This window comes from Schistocerca piceifrons, chromosome 1 (genome assembly GCF_021461385.2).
Source record: "Schistocerca piceifrons isolate TAMUIC-IGC-003096 chromosome 1, iqSchPice1.1, whole genome shotgun sequence".
NCBI classification, from domain to species: domain Eukaryota; kingdom Metazoa; phylum Arthropoda; class Insecta; order Orthoptera; family Acrididae; genus Schistocerca; species Schistocerca piceifrons.
Genome location: NC_060138.1, coordinates 1,231,168,479 through 1,231,189,406, shown reverse-complemented (window position 1 = coordinate 1,231,189,406; position 20,928 = coordinate 1,231,168,479). Strand labels below are relative to the sequence as shown.

Genomic DNA, 20,928 nt, shown 5'->3' with positions numbered 1-20,928 from the left:
AGAAACTATTAGAGAATGGGCTGATGAGCGCTCTAATGGGAAGTTGGATATAGATGATGAGCCACCAGCAGACTCAGTAGAAACTATTAGAGAATGGGCTGATGAGCGCTCTAATGGGAAGTTGGATATAGATAATGAACCACCAGCAGACTCAGTAGAAACTATTAGAGAATGGGCTGATGAGCGCTCTTATGGGAAGTTGGATATAGATGATGAGCCACTGACAGACTCAGTAAAAACTATTACAGAATGGGCTGATGATCGCTCTAATTCTGAAGTTGGATATAGATGATGAGCCACCACCAGACTCAGTAGAAACTATTAGAGAATGGGCTGATGAGCGCTGTAATGGCAAGTTGGATATGGATGATGAGCCACCGGCAGACTCAGTAGAAACTATTAGAGAACGGGCTGATGAGCGCTCTAAATGGATGTTGGATATAGATGATGAGCCACCAGCAGACTCAGTAGAAACTATTAGAGAATGGGCTGATGAGCGCTCTAATAGGAGGTTGGATATGGATGATGAGCCACCATCAGACTCCGTAGAAACTATTAGAGAATGGGCTGATGAGCGCTCTAATGGGAAGTTGGATATAGATGATGAGCCACTGGCAAACTCAGTAGAAACTATTAGAGAATGGGCTGATGAGCGCTCTAATGGGAAGTTGGATATAGATGATGAGTCACCAGCAGACTCAGTAGAAACCATTAGAGAATGGGCTGATGAGCACTCTAATGGGAAGTTGGATATAGATGATGAGCCACCGGCAGACTCAGTAGAAGCTATTAGAGAATGGGCTGATGAGCGCTCTAATGGGAAGTTTGATATAGATGATGAGCCACCCGCAGACTCAGTAGAAACTATTAGAGAATGGGCTGATGAGCACTCTAATGGGATGTTGGATGTAGATGATGAGCCACCGGCAGACTCAGTAGGAACTATTAGAGAATGGGCTGATGAGCGCTCTAATGGGATGTTGGATATAGATGATGAGCCACCGGCAGACTCAGTAGGATTTATTAGAGAATGGGCTGATGAGCGCTCTAATGGGAAGTTGGATATAGATGATGAACCACCAGCAGAGTCAGTAGAAACTATTAGAGAATGGGCTGATGAGCGCTCTAATGGGAAGTTGGATATAGATGATGAGCCACCGGCAGACTCAGTAGAAACTATTAGAGAATGGGCTGATGAACGCTCTAATGGGAAGTTGGATATAGATGATGAGCCACCAGCAGACTCAGTAGAAACTATTAGAGAATGGGCTGATGAGCGCTGTAATGGGAAGTTGGATATAGATGATAAGCCACCGGCAGACTCGTAGAAACTATTAGAGAATGGGCTGATGAGCGCTCTAATGAGAAGTTGGATATAGATAATGAACCACCAGCAGACTCAGTAGAAACTATTAGAGAATGGGCTGATGAGCGCTCTTATGGGATGTTGGATTTAGATGATGAGCCACTGACAGACCCAGTAAAAACTATTACAGAATGGGCTGATGATCGCTCTAATGCTGAAGTTGGATATAGATGATGAGCCACCAGCAGACTCAGTAGAAACTTTAGAGAATGGGCTGATGAGCACTCTAATGGGAAGTTGGATATAGATGATAAGCCACCAGCGGACTCAGTAGAAACTATTAGAGAATGGGCTGATGAGCGCTCTAATGGGAAGTTGGATATAGATGATGAGCCACCGGCAGAGTCAGTAGAAACTATTCGAGAATGGGCTGATGAGCGCTCTAATGGGAAGTTGGATATAGATGATGAGCCACCGGCAGACTCAGTAGAAACTATTAGGGAATGGGCGGATGAGCGCTCTAATGGGAAGTTGGATATAGATGATGAGCCACCAGCAGACTCAGTAAAAACTATTAGAGAATGGGCTGATGAGCGCTCTAATGGGAAGTTGGATATAGATGGTAAGCCACCGGCAGACTCAGTAGAAACTATTAGAGAATGGGCTGATGAGCGCTCTAATGGGAAGTTGGATATAGATGATGAGCCACCGGCAGACTCAGAAGAAACTATTAGAGAATGGGCTGATGAGCGCTGTAATGGGAAGTTGGATATAGATGATGAGCCACCGGCAGACTCAGTAGAAACTATTAGAGAATGGGCTGATGAGCGCTCTAAATTGATGTTGATATAGATGATGAGCCACCAGCAGACTCAGTAGAAACTATTAGAGAATGGGCTGATGAGCGCTCTAATGGGAAGTTGGATATAGATGATGAGCCACCAGCAGACTCAGTAGAAACTATTAGAGAATAGGCTGATGAGCGCTCTAATGGGAAGTTGGATATAGATGATGAGACACCGGCAGACTCAGTAGAAACTATTAGAGAATAGGCTGATGAGCGCTCTAATGAGAAGTTGGATATAGATGTTCAGCCACCAGCAGACTCAGTAGAAACTTTTAGAGAATGGGGTGATGAGCGCTCTAATCGGAAGTTGGATATAGATGATGAGCCACCAGCAGACTCAGTAGAAACTATTAAAGAATGGGCTGATGAGTGCTCTAATGAGAAGTTGGATATAGATGATGAGCCACCACCAGACACAATAGAAACTATTAGAGAATGGGCTGATGAGCGCTCTAATGGGTAGTTGGATATAGATGATGAGCCACCAGCAGACTCAGTTGAAACTACTGGAGAATGGGCTCATGAGCGCTCTAATGGGAAGTTGGAGATAGATTATGAGCCACCAGCAGACTCAGTAGAAACTATTAGAGAATGGGCTGATGAGCGCTCTAATTGGGAAGTTGGATATAGATGATGAGCCACCGGCAGACTCAGTAGAAACTATTAGAGAATAGGCTGATGAGCGCTCTAATGGGATGTTGGATATAGATGATGAGCCACCAGCAGACTCAGTAGAAACTAATAGAGAATGGGCTGATGAGCACTCTATTGGGAAGTTGGATATAGATGATGAGCCACCGGCAGACTCAGTAGAAACTATTAGAGAATAGGCTGATGAGCGCTCTAATGGGAAGTTGGATATAGATGATGAGTCACCAGCAGACTCAGTAGAAACCATTAGAGAATGGGGTTATGAGCACTCTAATGGGAAGTTGGATATAGATGATGAGCCACCGGCAGACTCAGTAGAAGCTATTAGAGAATGGTCAGATGAGCGCTCTAATGGGAAGTTAGATATAGATGATGAGCCACCGGCAGACTCAGTAGAAACTATTAGAGATTGGCCTGATGAGCGCTCTAATGGGAAGTTGGATATAGATGATGAGCCACGAGCAGACTCAGTTGAAACTATTGGAGAATGGGCTGATGAGCGCTCTAATGGGAAGTTGGATATAGATGATGAGCCACCGGCAAACTGAGTAGAAACTATTAGAGAATGGGCTGATGAGCGCTCTAATGGGAAGTTGGATATAGATGATGAGCCGACAGCAGACTCAGTAGAAACTATTAGAGAATGGGCTGATGACTGCTCTAATTGGGAAGTTGGATATAGGTGATGAGCCACCGGCAGACTCAGTAGATACTATAAGGGGAATAGGGCTGATGAGCGCTCTAATGGGAAGTTGGATATAGATGATGAGCCACCAGCAGACTCAGTAGAAACTATTAGAGAATGGGCTGATGAGCACTCTAATGGGAAGTTGGATATAGATGATGAGCCACCGGCAGACTCAGTAGAAACTATTAGAGAATAGGCTGATGAGCGCTCTAATGGGAAGTTGGATATAGGTGATGAGTCACCAGCAGACTCAGTAGAAACCATTAGAGAATGGGCTGATGAGCACTCTAATGGGAAGTTGGATATAGATGATGAGCCACTGGCAGACTCAGTAGAAGCTATTAGAGAATGGGCTGATGAGCGCTCTAATGGGAAGTTAGATATAGATGATGAGCCACCGGCAGACTGAGTAGAAACTATTAGAGATTGGCCTGATGAGCGCTCTAATGGGATGTTGGATGTAGATGATGAGCCACCGGCAGACTCAGTAGGAACTATTAGAGAATGGGCTGATGAGCGCTCTAATGGGATGTTGGATATAGATGATGAGCCACCGGCAGACTCAGTAGTATTTATTAGAGAATGGGCTGATGAGCGCTCTAATGGAAAGTTCGATATAGATGATGAGCCACCGGCAGACTAAGTAGAAACTATTAGAGAATGGGCTGATGAGCGCTCTAATGAGAAGTTGGATAAAGATAATGAGCCACCACAAGCCTCAGTAGAAACTATTAGAGAATGGGCTGATGAGCGCTCTAATGAGAGGTTGGATATAGATGATGAACCACCAGCAGACTCAGTAGAAACTATTAGACATTGGGCTGATGAGCGCACTAATGAGAAGTTGGATATAGATAATGAGCCACCGGCAGACTCAGTAGAAACTATTTGAGAATGGGCTGATGAGCACTCTAATGAGAAGTTGGATATAGATGATGATCCACCAGCAGACTCAGTAGAATCTATTAGAGAATGGGCCGATGAGCGCTCTAATGAGAAGTTGGATATAGATGATCAGCCACCAGCAGACTCAGTCGAAACCCTTAGAGAATGGGCTGATGAGCGCTCTAATCGGAAGTTGGATATAGGTGATGAGCCACCGGCAGACTCAGTAGAAACTATTAGAGAATGGGCTGATGAGCGCTCTAATGGGAAGTTGGATATAGATGATGAGCCACCGGCAGACTCAGTAGAAACTATTAGAGAATGGGCTGATGAGCGCTCTAATGGGAAGTTGGATATAGATAATGAACCACCAGCAGACTCAGTAGAAACTATTAGAGAATGGGCTGATGAGCGCTCTTATGGGAAGTTGGATATAGATGATGAGCCACTGACAGACTCATTAAAAACTATTACAGAATTGGCTGATGATCGCTCTAATTCTGAAGTTGGATATAGATGATGAGCCACCACCAGACTCAGTAGAAACTATTAGAGAATGGGCTGATGAGCGCTGTAATGGCAAGTTGGATATGGATGATGAGCCACCGGCAGACTCAGTAGAAACTATTAGAGAACGGGCTGATGAGCGCTCTAAATGGATGTTGGATATAGATGATGAGCCACCAGCAGACTCAGTAGAAACTATTAGAGAATGGGCTGATGAGCGCTCTAATAGGAGGTTGGATATGGATGATGAGCCACCATCAGACTCCGTAGAAACTATTAGAGAATGGGCTGATGAGCGCTCTAATGGGAAGTTGGATATAGATGATGAGCCACTGGCAAACTCAGTAGAAACTATTAGAGAATGGGCTGATGAGCGCTCTAATGGGAAGTTGGATATAGATGATGAGTCACCAGCAGACTCAGTAGAAACCATTAGAGAATGGGCTGATGAGCACTCTAATGGGAAGTTGGATATAGATGATGAGCCACCGGCAGACTCAGTAGAAGCTATTAGAGAATGGGCTGATGAGCGCTCTAATGGGAAGTTTGATATAGATGATGAGCCACCCGCAGACTCAGTAGAAACTATTAGAGAATGGGCTGATGAGCACTCTAATGGGATGTTGGATGTAGATGATGAGCCACCGGCAGACTCAGTAGGAACTATTAGAGAATGGGCTGATGAGCGCTCTAATGGGATGTTGGATATAGATGATGAGCCACCGGCAGACTCAGTAGGATTTATTAGAGAATGGGCTGATGAGCGCTCTAATGGGAAGTTGGATATAGATGATGAACCACCAGCAGAGTCAGTAGAAACTATTAGAGAATGGGCTGATGAGCGCTCTAATGGGAAGTTGGATATAGATGATGAGCCACCGGCAGACTCAGTAGAAACTATTAGAGAATGGGCTGATGAACGCTCTAATGGGAAGTTGGATATAGATGATGAGCCACCAGCAGACTCAGTAGAAACTATTAGAGAATGGGCTGATGAGCGCTCTAATGGGAAGTTGGATATAGATGATAAGCCACCGGCAGACTCGTAGAAACTATTAGAGAATGGGCTGATGAGCGCTCTAATGAGAAGTTGGATATAGATAATGAACCACCAGCAGACTCAGTAGAAACTATTAGAGAATGGGCTGATGAGCGCTCTTATGGGATGTTGGATTTAGATGATGAGCCACTGACAGACCCAGTAAAAACTATTACAGAATGGGCTGATGATCGCTCTAATGCTGAAGTTGGATATAGATGATGAGCCACCAGCAGACTCAGTAGAAACTTTAGAGAATGGGCTGATGAGCACTCTAATGGGAAGTTGGATATAGATGATAAGCCACCAGCGGACTCAGTAGAAACTATTAGAGAATGGGCTGATGAGCGCTCTAATGGGAAGTTGGATATAGATGATGAGCCACCGGCAGAGTCAGTAGAAACTATTCGAGAATGGGCTGATGAGCGCTCTAATGGGAAGTTGGATATAGATGATGAGCCACCGGCAGACTCAGTAGAAACTATTAGGGAATGGGCGGATGAGCGCTCTAATGGGAAGTTGGATATAGATGATGAGCCACCAGCAGACTCAGTAAAAACTATTAGAGAATGGGCTGATGAGCGCTCTAATGGGAAGTTGGATATAGATGGTAAGCCACCGGCAGACTCAGTAGAAACTATTAGAGAATGGGCTGATGAGCGCTCTAATGGGAAGTTGGATATAGATGATGAGCCACCGGCAGACTCAGTAGAAACTATTAGAGAATGGGCTGATGAGCGCTGTAATGGGAAGTTGGATATAGATGATGAGCCACCGGCAGACTCAGTAGAAACTATTAGAGAATGGGCTGATGAGCGCTCTAAATTGATGTTGATATAGATGATGAGCCACCAGCAGACTCAGTAGAAACTATTAGAGAATGGGCTGATGAGCGCTCTAATGGGAAGTTGGATATAGATGATGAGCCACCAGCAGACTCAGTAGAAACTATTAGAGAATAGGCTGATGAGCGCTCTAATGGGAAGTTGGATATAGATGATGAGACACCGGCAGACTCAGTAGAAACTATTAGAGAATAGGCTGATGAGCGCTCTAATGAGAAGTTGGATATAGATGATGAGCCACCAGCAGACTCAGTAGAAACTATTAGAGAATGGGCTGATGAGCACTCTATTGGGAAGTTGGATATAGATGATGAGCCACCGGCAGACTCAGTAGAAACTATTAGAGAATAGGCTGATGAGCGCTCTAATGGGAAGTTGGATATAGATGATGAGTCACCAGCAGACTCAGTAGAAACCATTAGAGAATGGGGTGATGAGCACTCTAATGGGAAGTTGGATATAGATGATGAGCCACCGGCAGACTCAGTAGAAGCTATTAGAGAATGGTCAGATGAGCGCTCTAATGGGAAGTTAGATATAGATGATGAGCCACCGGCAGACTCAGTAGAAACTATTAGAGATTGGCCTGATGAGCGCTCTAATGGGAAGTTGGATATAGATGATGAGCCACGAGCAGACTCAGTTGAAACTATTGGAGAATGGGCTGATGAGCGCTCTAATGGGAAGTTGGATATAGATGATGAGCCACCGGCAAACTGAGTAGAAACTATTAGAGAATGGGCTGATGAGCGCTCTAATCTGAAGTTGGATATAGATGATGAGCCGACAGCAGACTCAGTAGAAACTATTAGAGAATGGGCTGATGACTGCTCTAATTGGGAAGTTGGATATAGGTGATGAGCCACCGGCAGACTCAGTAGAAACTATTAGAGAATAGGCTGATGAGCGCTCTAATGGGAAGTTGGATATAGATGATGAGCCACCAGCAGACTCAGTAGAAACTATTAGAGAATGGGCTGATGAGCACTCTAATGGGAAGTTGGATATAGATGATGAGCCACCGGCAGACTCAGTAGAAACTATTAGAGAATAGGCTGATGAGCGCTCTAATGGGAAGTTGGATATAGGTGATGAGTCACCAGCAGACTCAGTAGAAACCATTAGAGAATGGGCTGATGAGCACTCTAATGGGAAGTTGGATATAGATGATGAGCCACTGGCAGACTCAGTAGAAGCTATTAGAGAATGGGCTGATGAGCGCTCTAATGGGAAGTTAGATATAGATGATGAGCCACCGGCAGACTCAGTAGAAACTATTAGAGATTGGCCTGATGAGCGCTCTAATGGGATGTTGGATGTAGATGATGAGCCACCGGCAGACTCAGTAGGAACTATTAGAGAATGGGCTGATGAGCGCTCTAATGGGATGTTGGATATAGATGATGAGCCACCGGCAGACTCAGTAGTATTTATTAGAGAATGGGCTGATGAGCGCTCTAATGGAAAGTTCGATATAGATGATGAGCCACCGGCAGACTAAGTAGAAACTATTAGAGAATGGGCTGATGAGCGCTCTAATGAGAAGTTGGATAAAGATAATGAGCCACCACAAGCCTCAGTAGAAACTATTAGAGAATGGGCTGATGAGCGCTCTAATGAGAGGTTGGATATAGATGATGAACCACCAGCAGACTCAGTAGAAACTATTAGACATTGGGCTGATGAGCGCACTAATGAGAAGTTGGATATAGATAATGAGCCACCGGCAGACTCAGTAGAAACAATTAGAGAATGGGCTGAAGAGCAATCTAATGAGAAGTTGGATATAGATGATGATCCACCAGCAGACTCAGTAGAAACTATTAGAGAATGGGCCGATGAGTGCTCTAATGAGAAGTTGGATACAGATGATCAGCCACCAGCAGACTCAGTAGAAACTATTAGAGAATGGGGTGATGAGCGCTCTAATCGGAAGTTGGATATAGATGATGAGCCACCAGCAGACTCAGTAGAAACTATTAAAGAAAGGGCTGATGAGTGCTCTAATGAGAAGTTGGATATAGATGATGAGCCACCACCAGACTCAGTAGAAACTATTAGAGAATGGGCTGATGAGCGCTCTAATGGGAAGTTGGATATAGATGATGAGCCACCAGCAGACTCAGTTGAAAGTATTGGAGAATGGACTGATGAGCGCTCTAATGGGAAGTTGGATATAGATGATGAGCCACCGGCAGACTGAGTAGAAACTATTAGAGAATGGGCTGATGAGCGCTCTAATGGGAAGTTGAATATAGATGATGAGCCACCAGCAGACTCAGTAGAAACTATTAGAGAATGGACTGATGAGCGCTCTAATTGGGAAGTTGGATATAGATGATGAGCCACCGGCAGACTCAGTAGAAACTATTAGAGAATAGGCTGATGAGCGCTCTAATGGGAAGTTGGATATAGATGATGAGCCACCAGCAGACTCAGTAGAAACTATTAGAGAATGGGCTGATGAGCACTCTAATTGGGAAGTTGGATATAGATGATGAGCCACCGGCAGACTCAGTAGGAACTATTAGTGAATGGGCTGTTGAGCGCTCTAATGGGATGTTGGATATAGATGATGAGCCACCGGCAGTCTCAGTAGGAACTATTAGAGAATGGGCTGATGAGCGCTCTAATGGGAAGTTGGATATAGATGATGAGCCACCGGCAGACTAAGTAGAAACTATTAGAGAATGGGCTGATGAGCGCTCTAATTAGAAGTTGGATATAGATGATGAGCCACCACCAGACTCAGTAGAAACTATTAGAGAATGGGCTGATGAGCGCTCTAATGAGAGGTTGGAAATAGATGATGAACCACCAGCAGACTCAGTAGAAACTATTAGACAATGGGATGATGAGCGCTCTAATGAGAAGTTGGATATAGATAATGAGCCACCGGCAGACTCAGTAGAAACTATTTGAGAATGGGCTGATGAGCACTCTAATGAGAAGTTGGATATAGATGATGATCCACCAGCAGACTCAGTAGAATCTATTAGAGAATGGGCCGATGAGCGCTCTAATGAGAAGTTGGATATAGATGATCAGCCACCAGCAGACTCAGTCGAAACCCTTAGAGAATGGGCTGATGAGCGCTCTAATCGGAAGTTGGATATAGATGATGAGCCACCGGCAGACTCAGTTGAAACTATTAGAGAATGGTCTGATGAGCGCTCTAATGAGAAGTTGGAAATAGATGATGAGCCACCACAAGACTCAGTAGAAACTATTAGAGAATGGGCTGATGAGCGCTCTAATGGGAAGTTGGATATAGATGATGAGCCACCGGCAGACTCAGTAGAAACTATTAGAGAATGGGCTGATGAGCACTCTAATGGGAAGTTGGATATAGATTATGAGCCACCGGCAGTCTCAGTAGAAACTATTAGAGAATGGGCTGATGAGCGCTCTAATGAGAAGTTGGATATAGATGATGAGCCACCACCAGACTCAATAGAAACTATTAGTGAATGGGCTGATGAGCGCTCTAATGAGAAGTTGGATATAGATGATGAACCACCTGCAGACTCAGTAGAAACTATTAGAGAATGGGCTGATGAGCGCTCTAATGAGAAGTTGGATATGGATAATGAGCCACCGGCAGACTCAGTAGAAACTATTAGAGAATCGGCTGATGAGCACTTTAATGAGAAGATGGATATAGATGATGATCCACCAGCAGACCCATTAGAAACTATTAGAGAATGGGCTGATGAGCGCTCTAATGAGAAGTTGGATATAGATGATGGGCCACCAGCAGACTCAGTAGAAACTATTGGAGAATGGGCTGATGAGCGCTCTAATGGGATGTTGGATATAGATGAGGAGCCACCGGAAGACTCAGTAGAAACTATTAGAGAATGGGCTGATGAGCGCTCTAATGAGGAGTTGGATATAGATGATGAGCCACCACCAGACTCGGTAGAAACCATTAGAGAATGGGCTGATGAGCGCTCTAATGGGAAGTTGGATTTAGATGATGAGCCACCAGCAGCCTCAGTAGAAACTATTAGAGAATGGGCTAATGAGCGCTCTAATGGGAAGTTGGATATAGATGATGAGCCACCGGCAGACTCAGTAGAAACTATTAGAGAATGGGCTGATGAGCGCTCTTATGAGAAGTTCGATATAGTTGATGACCCACCACCAGACTCAGTAGAAACTATTAGAGGATGGGCTGATGACCGCTCTAATGAGAAGTTGGATATAGATGATGAACCGCCAGCAGACCCAGTAGAAACTATTAGAGAAAGGGCTGATGAGCGCTCTAATGAGAAGTTGGATATAGATAATGAGCCACCGGCAGACTCAGTAGAAACTATTAGAGAATGGGCTGTTGCGCACTCTAATGAGAAGTTGGATATAGATGATGATCCACCAGCAGACTCAGTAGAAACTATTAGAGAATTGGCTGATGAGCGCTCTAATGGGAAGCTGGATATAGATGATGAGCCACCGGCAAACTTAGTAGAAACTATTAGAGAATGGGCTGATGAGCGCTCTAATGAGAAGTTGGATATAGATGATGAGCCACCACCAGACTCGGTAGAAACTATTAGAGAATTGGCTGATGAGCGCTCTAATGGGAAGTTGGATATAGACGATGAGCCACCGGCAGACTCAGTAGAAACTATTAGAGAATGGGCTGATGAGCGCTCTAATGAGAAGTTGGATATAGATGATGACCCACCACCAGACTCAGTAGAAACTATAAGAGGATGGGCTGATGACTGCTCTAATGAGAAGTTGGATATAGATGATGAACCACCAGCAGACTCAGTAGAAACTATTAGAGAAAGGGCTGATGAGCGCTCTAATGAGAAGTTGGATATAGATAATGAGCCACCGGCAGACTCAGTAGAAACTATTAGAGAATGGGCTGATGAGCACTCTAATGAGAAGTTGGATATAGATGATGATCCACCAGCAGACTCAGTAGAAACTATTAGAGAATTGGCTGATGAGCGCTCTAATGGGAAGTTGGATATAGATGATGAGCCACCGGCAGACTCAGTAGAAACTATTAGAGAATGGGCTGAGCAGCGCTCTAAATGGACGTTGGATATAGATGATGAGCCACCAGCAGACTCAGTAGAAACTATTAGAGAATGGGCTGATGAGCGCTCTAATGGGAAGTTGGATATAGATGATGAGCTACCGGCAGACTCAGTAGAAACTATTAGAAAATGGGCTGATGAGCGCTCTAATGAGAATTTGGATATAGATGATGAGCCACCACCAGACTCAGTAGAAACTATTAGAGAATGGGCTGATGAGCGCTCTAATGAGAAGTTGGACATAGATGATGAACCACCAGCAGACTCAGTAGAAACTATTAAACAATGGGCTGATGAGCGCTCTAATGAGAAGTTGGATATAGATAATGAGCCACCACAAGCCTCAGTAGAAGCTATTAGATAATGGGCTGATGAGCGCTCTAATGGGAAGTTGGGTATAGATGATGAGCCAAGGGCAGACTCAGTAGAAACTATTAAAGAATGGGCTGATGAGCGCTCTAAATGGAAGTTGGATATAGATGATGAGCTACCAGCAGACTCAGTAGAAACTATTAGAGAATGGGCTGAAGAGCGCTGTAATGGGAAGGTGGATATAGATGATGAGCCAACGGCAGACTCTGTAGAAACTATTAGAGAATGGGCTGATGAGCGCTCTAATGGGAAGTTGGATATAGATGATGAGCCACCAGCAGACTCAGTTGAAACTACTGGAGAATGGGCTCATGAGCGCTCTAATGGGAAGTTGGAGATAGATGATGAGCCACCAGCAGACTCAGTAGAAACTATTAGAGAATGGGCTGATGAGCGCTCTAATTGGGAAGTTGGATATAGATGATGAGCCACCGGCAGACTCAGTAGAAACTATTAGAGAATAGGCTGATGAGCGCTCTAATGGGATGTTGGATATAGATGATGAGCCACCAGCAGACTCAGTAGAAACTATTAGAGAATAGGCTGATGAGCGCTCTAATGAGAAGTTGGATATAGATGTTCAGCCACCAGCAGACTCAGTAGAAACTTTTAGAGAATGGGGTGATGAGCGCTCTAATCGGAAGTTGGATATAGATGATGAGCCACCAGCAGACTCAGTAGAAACTATTAAAGAATGGGCTGATGAGTGCTCTAATGAGAAGTTGGATATAGATGATGAGCCACCACCAGACTCAATAGAAACTATTAGAGAATGGGCTGATGAGCGCTCTAATGGGAAGTTGGATATAGATGATGAGCCACCAGCAGACTCAGTTGAAACTACTGGAGAATGGGCTCATGAGCGCTCTAATGGGAAGTTGGAGATAGATGATGAGCCACCAGCAGACTCAGTAGAAACTATTAGAGAATGGGCTGATGAGCGCTCTAATTGGGAAGTTGGATATAGATGATGAGCCACCGGCAGACTCAGTAGAAACTATTAGAGAATAGGCTGATGAGCGCTCTAATGGGATGTTGGATATAGATGATGAGCCACCAGCAGACTCAGTAGAAACTATTAGAGAATGGGCTGATGAGCACTCTATTGGGAAGTTGGATATAGATGATGAGCCACCGGCAGACTCAGTAGAAACTATTAGAGAATAGGCTGATGAGCGCTCTAATGGGAAGTTGGATATAGATGATGAGTCACCAGCAGACTCAGTAGAAACCATTAGAGAATGGGGTGATGAGCACTCTAATGGGAAGTTGGATATAGATGATGAGCCACCGGCAGACTCAGTAGAAGCTATTAGAGAATGGTCAGATGAGCGCTCTAATGGGAAGTTAGATATAGATGATGAGCCACCGGCAGACTCAGTAGAAACTATTAGAGATTGGCCTGATGAGCGCTCTAATGGGAAGTTGGATATAGATGATGAGCCACGAGCAGACTCAGTTGAAACTATTGGAGAATGGGCTGATGAGCGCTCTAATGGGAAGTTGGATATAGATGATGAGCCACCGGCAAACTGAGTAGAAACTATTAGAGAATGGGCTGATGAGCGCTCTAATCTGAAGTTGGATATAGATGATGAGCCGACAGCAGACTCAGTAGAAACTATTAGAGAATGGGCTGATGACTGCTCTAATTGGGAAGTTGGATATAGGTGATGAGCCACCGGCAGACTCAGTAGAAACTATTAGAGAATAGGCTGATGAGCGCTCTAATGGGAAGTTGGATATAGATGATGAGCCACCAGCAGACTCAGTAGAAACTATTAGAGAATGGGCTGATGAGCACTCTAATGGGAAGTTGGATATAGATGATGAGCCACCGGCAGACTCAGTAGAAACTATTAGAGAATAGGCTGATGAGCGCTCTAATGGGAAGTTGGATATAGGTGATGAGTCACCAGCAGACTCAGTAGAAACCATTAGAGAATGGGCTGATGAGCACTCTAATGGGAAGTTGGATATAGATGATGAGCCACTGGCAGACTCAGTTGAAGCTATTAGAGAATGGGCTGATGAGCGCTCTAATGGGAAGTTAGATATAGATGATGAGCCACCGGCAGACTCAGTAGAAACTATTAGAGATTGGCCTGATGAGCGCTCTAATGGGATGTTGGATGTAGATGATGAGCCACCGGCAGACTCAGTAGGAACTATTAGAGAATGGGCTGATGAGCGCTCTAATGGGATGTTGGATATAGATGATGAGCCACCGGCAGACTCAGTAGTATTTATTAGAGAATGGGCTGATGAGCGCTCTAATGGAAAGTTCGATATAGATGATGAGCCACCGGCAGACTAAGTAGAAACTATTAGAGAATGGGCTGATGAGCGCTCTAATGAGAAGTTGGATAAAGATAATGAGCCACCACAAGCCTCAGTAGAAACTATTAGAGAATGGGCTGATGAGCGCTCTAATGAGAGGTTGGATATAGATGATGAACCACCAGCAGACTCAGTAGAAACTATTAGACATTGGGCTGATGAGCGCACTAATGAGAAGTTGGATATAGATAATGAGCCACCGGCAGACTCAGTAGAAACAATTAGAGAATGGGCTGAAGAGCAATCTAATGAGAAGTTGGATATAGATGATGATCCACCAGCAGACTCAGTAGAAACTATTAGAGAATGGGCCGATGAGTGCTCTAATGAGAAGTTGGATACAGATGATCAGCCACCAGCAGACTCAGTAGAAACTATTAGAGAATGGGGTGATGAGCGCTCTAATCGGAAGTTGGATATAGATGATGAGCCACCAGCAGACTCAGTAGAAACTATTAAAGAAAGGGCTGATGAGTGCTCTAATGAGAAGTTGGATATAGATGATGAGCCACCACCAGACTCAGTAGAAACTATTAGAGAATGGGCTGATGAGCGCTCTAATGGGAAGTTGGATATAGATGATGAGCCACCAGCAGACTCAGTTGAAAGTATTGGAGAATGGACTGATGAGCGCTCTAATGGGAAGTTGGATATACATGATGAGCCACCGGCAGACTGAGTAGAAACTATTAGAGAATGGGCTGATGAGCGCTCTAATGGGAAGTTGAATATAGATGATGAGCCACCAGCAGACTCAGTAGAAACTATTAGAGAATGGGCTGATGAGCGCTCTAATTGGGAAGTTGGATATAGATGATGAGCCACCGGCAGACTCAGTAGAAACTATTAGAGAATAGGCTGATGAGCGCTCTAATGGGAAGTTGGATATAGATGATGAGCCACCAGCAGACTCAGTAGAAACTATTAGAGAATGGGCTGATGAGCACTCTAATTGGGAAGTTGGATATAGATGATGAGCCACCGGCAGACTCAGTAGGAACTATTAGTGAATGGGCTGTTGAGCGCTCTAATGGGATGTTGGATATAGATGATGAGCCACCGGCAGTCTCAGTAGGAACTATTAGAGAATGGGCTGATGAGCGCTCTAATGGGAAGTTGGATATAGATGATGAGCCACCGGCAGACTAAGTAGAAACTATTAGAGAATGGGCTGATGAGCGCTCTAATTAGAAGTTGGATATAGATGATGAGCCACCACCAGACTCAGTAGAAACTATTAGAGAATGGGCTGATGAGCGCTCTAATGAGAGGTTGGAAATAGATGATGAACCACCAGCAGACTCAGTAGAAACTATTAGACAATGGGATGATGAGCGCTCTAATGAGAAGTTGGATATAGATAATGAGCCACCGGCAGACTCAGTAGAAACTATTTGAGAATGGGCTGATGAGCACTCTAATGAGAAGTTGGATATAGATGATGATCCACCAGCAGACTCAGTAGAATCTATTAGAGAATGGGCCGATGAGCGCTCTAATGAGAAGTTGGATATAGATGATCAGCCACCAGCAGACTCAGTCGAAACCCTTAGAGAATGGGCTGATGAGCGCTCTAATCGGAAGTTGGATATAGATGATGAGCCACCGGCAGACTCAGTTGAAACTATTAGAGAATGGTCTGATGAGCGCTCTAATGAGAAGTTGGAAATAGATGATGAGCCACCACAAGACTCAGTAGAAACTATTAGAGAATGGGCTGATGAGCGCTCTAATGGGAAGTTGGATATAGATGATGAGCCACCGGCAGACTCAGTAGAAACTATTAGAGAATGGGCTGATGAGCACTCTAATGGGAAGTTGGATATAGATTATGAGCCACCGGCAGTCTCAGTAGAAACTATTAGAGAATGGGCTGATGAGCGCTCTAATGAGAAGTTGGATATAGATGATGAGCCACCACCAGACTCAGTAGAAACTATTAGTGAATGGGCTGATGAGCGCTCTAATGAGAAGTTGGATATAGATGATGAACCACCTGCAGACTCAGTAGAAACTATTAGAGAATGGGCTGATGAGCGCTCTAATGAGAAGTTGGATATGGATAATGAGCCACCGGCAGACTCAGTAGAAACTATTAGAGAATCGGCTGATGAGCACTTTAATGAGAAGATGGATATAGATGATGATCCACCAGCAGACCCATTAGAAACTATTAGAGAATGGGCTGATGAGCGCTCTAATGAGAAGTTGGATATAGATGATGGGCCACCAGCAGACTCAGTAGAAACTATTGGAGAATGGGCTGATGAGCGCTCTAATGGGATGTTGGATATAGATGAGGAGCCACCGGAAGACTCAGTAGAAACTATTAGAGAATGGGCTGATGAGCGCTCTAATGAGGAGTTGGATATAGATGATGAGCCACCACCAGACTCGGTAGAAACCATTAGAGAATGGGCTGATGAGCGCTCTAATGGGAAGTTGGATTTAGATGATGAGCCACCAGCAGCCTCAGTAGAAACTATTAGAGAATGGGCTAATGAGCGCTCTAATGGGAAGTTGGATATAGATGATGAGCCACCGGCAGACTCAGTAGAAACTATTAGAGAATGGGCTGATGAGCGCTCTTATGAGAAGTTCGATATAGTTGATGACCCACCACCAGACTCAGTAGAAACTATTAGAGGATGGGCTGATGACCGCTCTAATGAGAAGTTGGATATAGATGATGAACCGCCAGCAGACCCAGTAGAAACTATTAGAGAAAGGGCTGATGAGCGCTCTAATGAGAAGTTGGATATAGATAATGAGCCACCGGCAGACTCAGTAGAAACTATTAGAGAATGGGCTGTTGCGCACTCTAATGAGAAGTTGGATATAGATGATGATCCACCAGCAGACTCAGTAGAAACTATTAGAGAATTGGCTGATGAGCGCTCTAATGGGAAGCTGGATATAGATGATGAGCCACCGGCAAACTTAGTAGAAACTATTAGAGAATGGGCTGATGAGCGCTCTAATGAGAAGTTGGATATAGATGATGAGCCACCACCAGACTCGGTAGAAACTATTAGAGAATTGGCTGATGAGCGCTCTAATGGGAAGTTGGATATAGACGATGAGCCACCGGCAGACTCAGTAGAAACTATTAGAGAATGGGCTGATGAGCGCTCTAATGAGAAGTTGGATATAGATGATGACCCACCACCAGACTCAGTAGAAACTATAAGAGGATGGGCTGATGACTGCTCTAATGAGAAGTTGGATATAGATGATGAACCACCAGCAGACTCAGTAGAAACTATTAGAGAAAGGGCTGATGAGCGCTCTAATGAGAAGTTGGATATAGATAATGAGCCACCGGCAGACTCAGTAGAAACTATTAGAGAATGGGCTGATGAGCACTCTAATGAGAAGTTGGATATAGATGATGATCCACCAGCAGACTCAGTAGAAACTATTAGAGAATTGGCTGATGAGCGCTCTAATGGGAAGTTGGATATAGATGATGAGCCACCGGCAGACTCAGTAGAAACTATTAGAGAATGGGCTGAGCAGCGCTCTAAATGGACGTTGGATATAGATGATGAGCCACCAGCAGACTCAGTAGAAACTATTAGAGAATGGGCTGATGAGCGCTCTAATGGGAAGTTGGATATAGATGATGAGCTACCGGCAGACTCAGTAGAAACTATTAGAAAATGGGCTGATGAGCGCTCTAATGAGAATTTGGATATAGATGATGAGCCACCACCAGACTCAGTAGAAACTATTAGAGAATGGGCTGATGAGCGCTCTAATGAGAAGTTGGACATAGATGATGAACCACCAGCAGACTCAGTAGAAACTATTAAACAATGGGCTGATGAGCGCTCTAATGAGAAGTTGGATATAGATAATGAGCCACCACAAGCCTCAGTAGAAACTATTAGATAATGGGCTGATGAGCGCTCTAATGGGAAGTTGGGTATAGATGATGAGCCAAGGGCAGACTCAGTAGAAACTATTAAAGAATGGGCTGATGAGCGCTCTAAATGGAAGTTGGATATAGATGATGAGCTACCAGCAGACTCAGTAGAAACTATTAGAGAATGGGCTGAAGAGCGCTGTAATGGGAAGGTGGATATAGATGATGAGCCAACGGCAGACTCTGTAGAAACTATTAGAGAATGGGCTGATGAGCGCTCTAATGGGAAGTTGGATATAGATGATGAGCCACTGGCAGACTCAGTAGAAACTATTAGAGAATGGGCTGATGAGCGCTGTAGTGGGAAGTTGGATATTGATGATGAGCCACCAGCAGACTCAGTAGAAACTATTAGAGAATGGGCTGATGAGCGCTCTAATGGGAAGTTGGATATAGATGATGAGCCACCGGTAGACTCAGTAGAATCTATTAGAGAATAGGCTGATGAGCGCTGTAATTGGAAGTTGGATATAGATGATGAGCCACCAGCAGACTCAGTAGAAACTATTAGAGAATGGGCAGATGAGCGCTCTAATGGGAAGTTGGATACAGATGATGAGCCACCGGCAGACTCAGTAGAAGCTATTAGAGAATGGGCTGATGAGCACTCTAATGGGAAATTAGATATAGAAGATGAGCCACCGGCAGACTCAGTAGAAACTATTGTAGAATGCACTGATGAGCGCTGTAATGGGATGTTGGATATAGATGATGAGCCACCGGCAGACTCAGTGGGAACCATTAGAGAATGGGCTGATGAGTGCTCTAATGGGATGTTGGATATAGATGATGAGCCACCGGCAGACTCAGTAGGAATTATTAGAGAATGGGCTGATGAGCGCTCTAATGGGAAGTTGGATATAGATAATGAGCCACCGGCAGACTCAGTTGAAACTATTAGAGAATGGGCTGATGAGCACTCTAATAAGAAGTTGGATATAGATGATGATCCACCAGCAGACTCAGTAGAAACTATTAGAAAATGGGCTGATGAGCGCTCTAATGGGTAGTTGGATATAGATGATGAGCCACCGGCAGACTCAGCAGAAACTATTAGAGAATGGGCTGATGAGCGCTCTAATGGGAAGTTGGATACAGATAATGAGCCACCATCAGACTCAGTAGAAACTATTAGAGAATGGGCTGATGAGCGCTCTAATGGGAAGTTGGATATAGATGATGAGCCACTGGCAGACTCAGTAGAAACTATTGGAGAATGGGCTGATAAGCGCTCTAATGGGAAGTTGGATGTAGATGATGAGCCACCAGCAGACTCAGTAGAAAATATTAGAGAGTGGGCTGATGAGCGCTCTAATGGGTAGTTGGATATAGATGATGAGCCAGCGGCAGACTCAGTAGAAACCATTAGAGAATGGGCTGATGAGCGCTCTAATGGGAAGTTGGATATAGATGATGAGCCACCAGCAGACTCAGTAGAAACTATTAGAGAATGGGCCGATGAGTGCTCTAATGGGAAGTTGGATATAGATGATGTGCCGCTGGCAGACTCAGTAGAAACTATTAAAGAATGGGCTGATGAGAGCTCTAAAGGGAAGTTGGATATAGATGAAGTGCCACCGGCAGACTCAGTAGAAACTAATAGAGAATGGGCTGATGAGCACTTTAGTGGGAAGTTGGATATTGATGATGAACCACCAGCAGAGTCAGTAGAGACTAATAGAGAATGGGCTGATGAGCGCTCTTATGGGAAGTTTGATATAGATAATGAGGCACCGGCAGACTCAGTAGAAACTATTAGGAAATGGGCTGATGCACGCTCTAATGAGAGGTTGGATATAGATGATGAACCACCAGCAGACTCAGTAGAAACTATTAGACATTGGGCTGATGAGCGCACTAATGAGAAGTTGGATATAGATAATGAGCCACCCGCAGACTCAGTAGAAACAATTAGAGAATGGGCTGAAGAGCAATCTAATGAGAAGTTGGATATAGATGATGATCCACCAGCAGACTCAGTAGAAGCTATTAGAGAATGGGCCGATGAGTGCTCTAATGAGAAGTTGGATACAGATGATCAGCCACCAGCAGACTCAGTAGAAACTATTAGAGAATGGGGTGATGAGCGCTCTAATCGGAAGTTGGATATAGATGATGAGCCACCAGCAGACTCAGTAGAAACTATTAATGAATGGGCTGATGAGTGCTCTAATGAGAAGTTGGATATAGATGATGAGCCACCACCAGACTCAGTAGAAACTATTAGAGAATGGGCTGATGAGCGCTCTAATGGGAAGTTGGATATAGATGATGAGCCACCAGCAGACTCAGTTGAAAGTATTGGAGAATGGACTGATGAGCGCTCTAATGGGAAGTTGGATATAGATGATGAGCCACCGGCAGACTGAGTAGAAACTATTAGAGAATGGGCTGATGAGCGCTCTAATGGGAAGTTGGATATAGATGATGAGCCACCAGCAGACTCAGTAGAAACTATTAGAG

At 44.4% G+C, this 20,928-nt stretch overlaps 4 protein-coding genes across 4 annotated transcripts; all 4 read left to right on the top strand.

Moving 5' to 3' along the window:
- The first annotated feature begins 3,943 nt into the window (after positions 1-3,943).
- On the top strand, positions 3,944-8,971 carry LOC124780042 (microtubule-associated protein futsch-like). The gene is made up of 10 exons (XM_047253752.1): positions 3,944-4,057; positions 4,181-4,369; positions 4,415-4,759; positions 4,854-5,929; positions 6,160-6,665; positions 6,764-6,864; positions 6,988-7,098; positions 7,144-7,479; positions 7,847-8,191; positions 8,315-8,971. The coding sequence occupies exons 1-10, from the start codon at positions 3,944-3,946 to the stop codon at positions 8,969-8,971; spliced, it is 3,780 nt and encodes a 1,259-aa protein (XP_047109708.1).
- A 260-nt stretch (positions 8,972-9,231) lies between these two features.
- On the top strand, positions 9,232-13,168 carry LOC124780026. Its single transcript, XM_047253751.1, has 5 exons — positions 9,232-9,363; positions 9,484-9,675; positions 9,721-12,171; positions 12,217-12,606; positions 12,764-13,168. Exons 1-5 carry the CDS (start codon positions 9,232-9,234, stop codon positions 13,166-13,168), a joined length of 3,570 nt encoding a protein of 1,189 aa, XP_047109707.1.
- A 61-nt stretch (positions 13,169-13,229) lies between these two features.
- LOC124780010 (protein IWS1 homolog) lies at positions 13,230-15,216 on the top strand. The gene is made up of 4 exons (XM_047253750.1): positions 13,230-13,343; positions 13,389-13,724; positions 14,092-14,436; positions 14,560-15,216. Exons 1-4 carry the CDS (start codon positions 13,230-13,232, stop codon positions 15,214-15,216), a joined length of 1,452 nt encoding a protein of 483 aa, XP_047109706.1.
- Positions 15,217-15,476: 260 nt separating this feature from the next.
- On the top strand, positions 15,477-20,834 carry LOC124779994. Its single transcript, XM_047253749.1, has 7 exons — positions 15,477-15,608; positions 15,729-15,920; positions 15,966-18,416; positions 18,462-18,875; positions 18,930-19,430; positions 19,476-19,742; positions 19,788-20,834. The coding sequence occupies exons 1-7, from the start codon at positions 15,477-15,479 to the stop codon at positions 20,832-20,834; spliced, it is 5,004 nt and encodes a 1,667-aa protein (XP_047109705.1).
- Positions 20,835-20,928: the final 94 nt, after the last annotated feature.